This window comes from Macaca nemestrina, chromosome 1 (assembly GCF_043159975.1).
Source record: "Macaca nemestrina isolate mMacNem1 chromosome 1, mMacNem.hap1, whole genome shotgun sequence".
NCBI classification, from domain to species: Eukaryota; Metazoa; Chordata; class Mammalia; order Primates; family Cercopithecidae; genus Macaca; species Macaca nemestrina.
The window spans coordinates 181779569-181782025 of NC_092125.1; the positions used below are offsets into that span (position 1 = coordinate 181779569).

Genomic DNA, 2457 nt, shown 5'->3' on the forward strand with positions numbered 1-2457 from the left:
TGGTGCAATCTTGGCTCACTGCAACCTCCGCCAGAGACTTCTTTATAAAGCAGCTCACACTTCAGGATGCAATCTTTGTCTTTTTTTTTTTTTTTTTTGAGACAGGGTCTCACTCTATCACCCAGGCTGGAGTGCAGTGGCATGATCATGGCTTGCTGCAGCCTTGACCTGCTGGGCTCAGGTGATCCTCCCACCTCAGCCTTTCAAGTAGCTGGGACTATAAGCATGCATCACTACACCCAGTTAATTCTTTGTATTTTTTGTGGAGATGGGTTTTCTCTATGTTCACTGGTCTCAAACTCCTGGGCTCAAGCCATCCATCTTCCTCGGCCTCCCAAAGTGCTGGGACTACAGACACACGCCATTGGATCCAGCCCACCTTTGTATCTAGTTAGAAAAATTTAATTAAAAACCACTGCTGTGAACTAGATGCAGTAGTTTATGCCTATAGTAATCCCAGTGATTTGGGAGGCTGAGGTGGGAGGATGGCTTAAGGCCAGGAGTTTGAGACCAGCCTGGATAGACATAGTGAGAACTCATCTCTAAACGAACAAACAAAACCAACAACAACCTCCTGCTCTGAAGAAGGGAAGTCTAGTGGAGTTGCTTAGTTTAAAAACTGGTAAGTTCTTGCCCGGTTCTTCGCCCCTCCTACCCGCGGCGCTCTAGGGACCATGGCCGAACCTCGCGTGAGACAGATCAAGATCAAGACCGGCATGGTGAAGCGGTTGGTCAAAGAAAAAGTGATGTATGAAAAAGAGGCAAAACAACAGGAAGAAAAGATTGAAAAAATGAGAGCTGAAGATGGTGAAAATTATGACATTAAAAAGCAGGTAGAGATCCTACAAGAATCCCGGATGATGATCCCAGATTGCCAGCGCAGGTTGGAAGCCGCATATTTGGATCTTCAACAGATATTAGAATGTGAAAAAGACTTGGAAGAAACTGAGGAATATAAAGAAGCACGTTTAGTACTGGATTCAGTGAAGTTAGAAGCCTGAAACTTTTCTTTTATGGGGTGGTTTTTGCATTGAATCCTGGGGTCCATTTTACAATCCATTATTTTTGACCACTGCTGTGTGTTCAAGTAGTGTGAGAATGTGATTGCTTTTATCTGGTTACGTGTGTATTTCTTTGTCTAATTTAATATGTCAAATAAATGAATACATCTAAAAAAAAAATAAATAAAAACTGGTAAGTTCTTGAAGAGATGTATGGAAACAAACTGGGATATTTGAACAGTATTTTTCAATTTACCTCATCTACTGCTCCAGTTTAGGTTGCATCATTTTCTACCTAAATCATTGTACCCTTCCTCCCTAGCTCCTTATCTTCCTATCCCATACAATTTGTCTTCATTGCATTTATTGTTTTTTGGACATGTGAGACAAAGTAGCAAACATAAGAAGCCATGTCTGCTCATTCTGTTTACCAGCAGAATTTCACAAACTCTCTGGCCAGCAGAATTTCACAGCCTCAGACAGTGACTATGCACAGCCCTCCAGAATACCCTGAAGATAAGTAGGATAGAGCACAAGTTCCCATGTCTCTTGCCTGAATTACTGCATTTTTAGAAAAGATAAATCCAACGATCCTCGACCTTGCCTCTTCCTGTACATGTCTGACAGGATTAATGACTATGCCTCCATAATCTATAAACAAGTGTTCTCTTCCACCCAAACCTTCGTGAGATTTTGCTCTAGTGTAACTCCTGAGTACATTTTTTTCTTTTTTATTAGAGACAAGGTCTTGCTCTGTTACAGCAAGAATGCTAGACTAGAATGCCAGGCTAGAATGCAGTGGCACAATCATAGCTCACTGTAACCTCAAACTCAGGGGTTCCAGCAATCCTTTTACCTCTGCCTCTCCCGTAGCTAGGACTACAGACATGTTCTACTACGCCTTTTTTTTTTTTTATGTGTGTGGAGACAGAGTCTTGATATGTTACACAGGCTGGTTGTAAACGCCTGGCCTCAAGCAATCTTTCTGCCTCAGCCTCCTTAAGCACTGGGATTACAGGCCCGAGCCACCACCACAGCCCTTCTAAGCACATTTGATTTAACTTCCAAGCACATGCAGAGCGGCCACCACCTGTATATAAGCTGCGGGCTGAAACACTGCTTTGGAGCAGTCTAAAAAACTCTCTGACTCTCCCAGGTGGCAGTCCTCAGTAAGACTTCTGAAGAAAGCTAACTTGAATTATTTAAAAGCCTGATTTTCTTTAGTTGACATATTTTACTGTTCCTTCCCATTAGAATGCAAGCTCCACGAAGGCAAGGCTTAAAATTTTTGTTGTTGTTGTTTAGACAGGGTCTCACTGTGTCAATGAGGCTGGAGTGCAGTGGTGCAATCATGGCTCACTGCAGCCTCGACCTCCCGGACTCAAGCGTTCCTCCCGTCTCAGCCTCCTGAGTAGCTGGGACCACATGCACGCACCACCACCCCCCCTGGCTAAAT

At 43.4% G+C, this 2457-nt stretch overlaps 1 protein-coding gene across 1 annotated transcript; it reads left to right on the plus strand.

Annotated features, from left to right (window-relative positions):
• Positions 1–639: 639 nt before the first annotated feature.
• On the plus strand, positions 640–1138 carry LOC105495040 (tubulin-specific chaperone A). Its single transcript, XM_011764173.3, has one exon. It carries the CDS (start codon positions 675–677, stop codon positions 999–1001), a length of 327 nt encoding a protein of 108 aa, XP_011762475.1. The 5' UTR covers positions 640–674; the 3' UTR covers positions 1002–1138.
• Positions 1139–2457: the final 1319 nt, after the last annotated feature.

Excerpts from the sequence above, each read along its gene's own strand:
- LOC105495040 (XM_011764173.3), top strand. The coding sequence starts at position 675 with ATGGCCGAACCTCGCGTGAGACAGATCAAGATCAAGACCGGCATGGTG.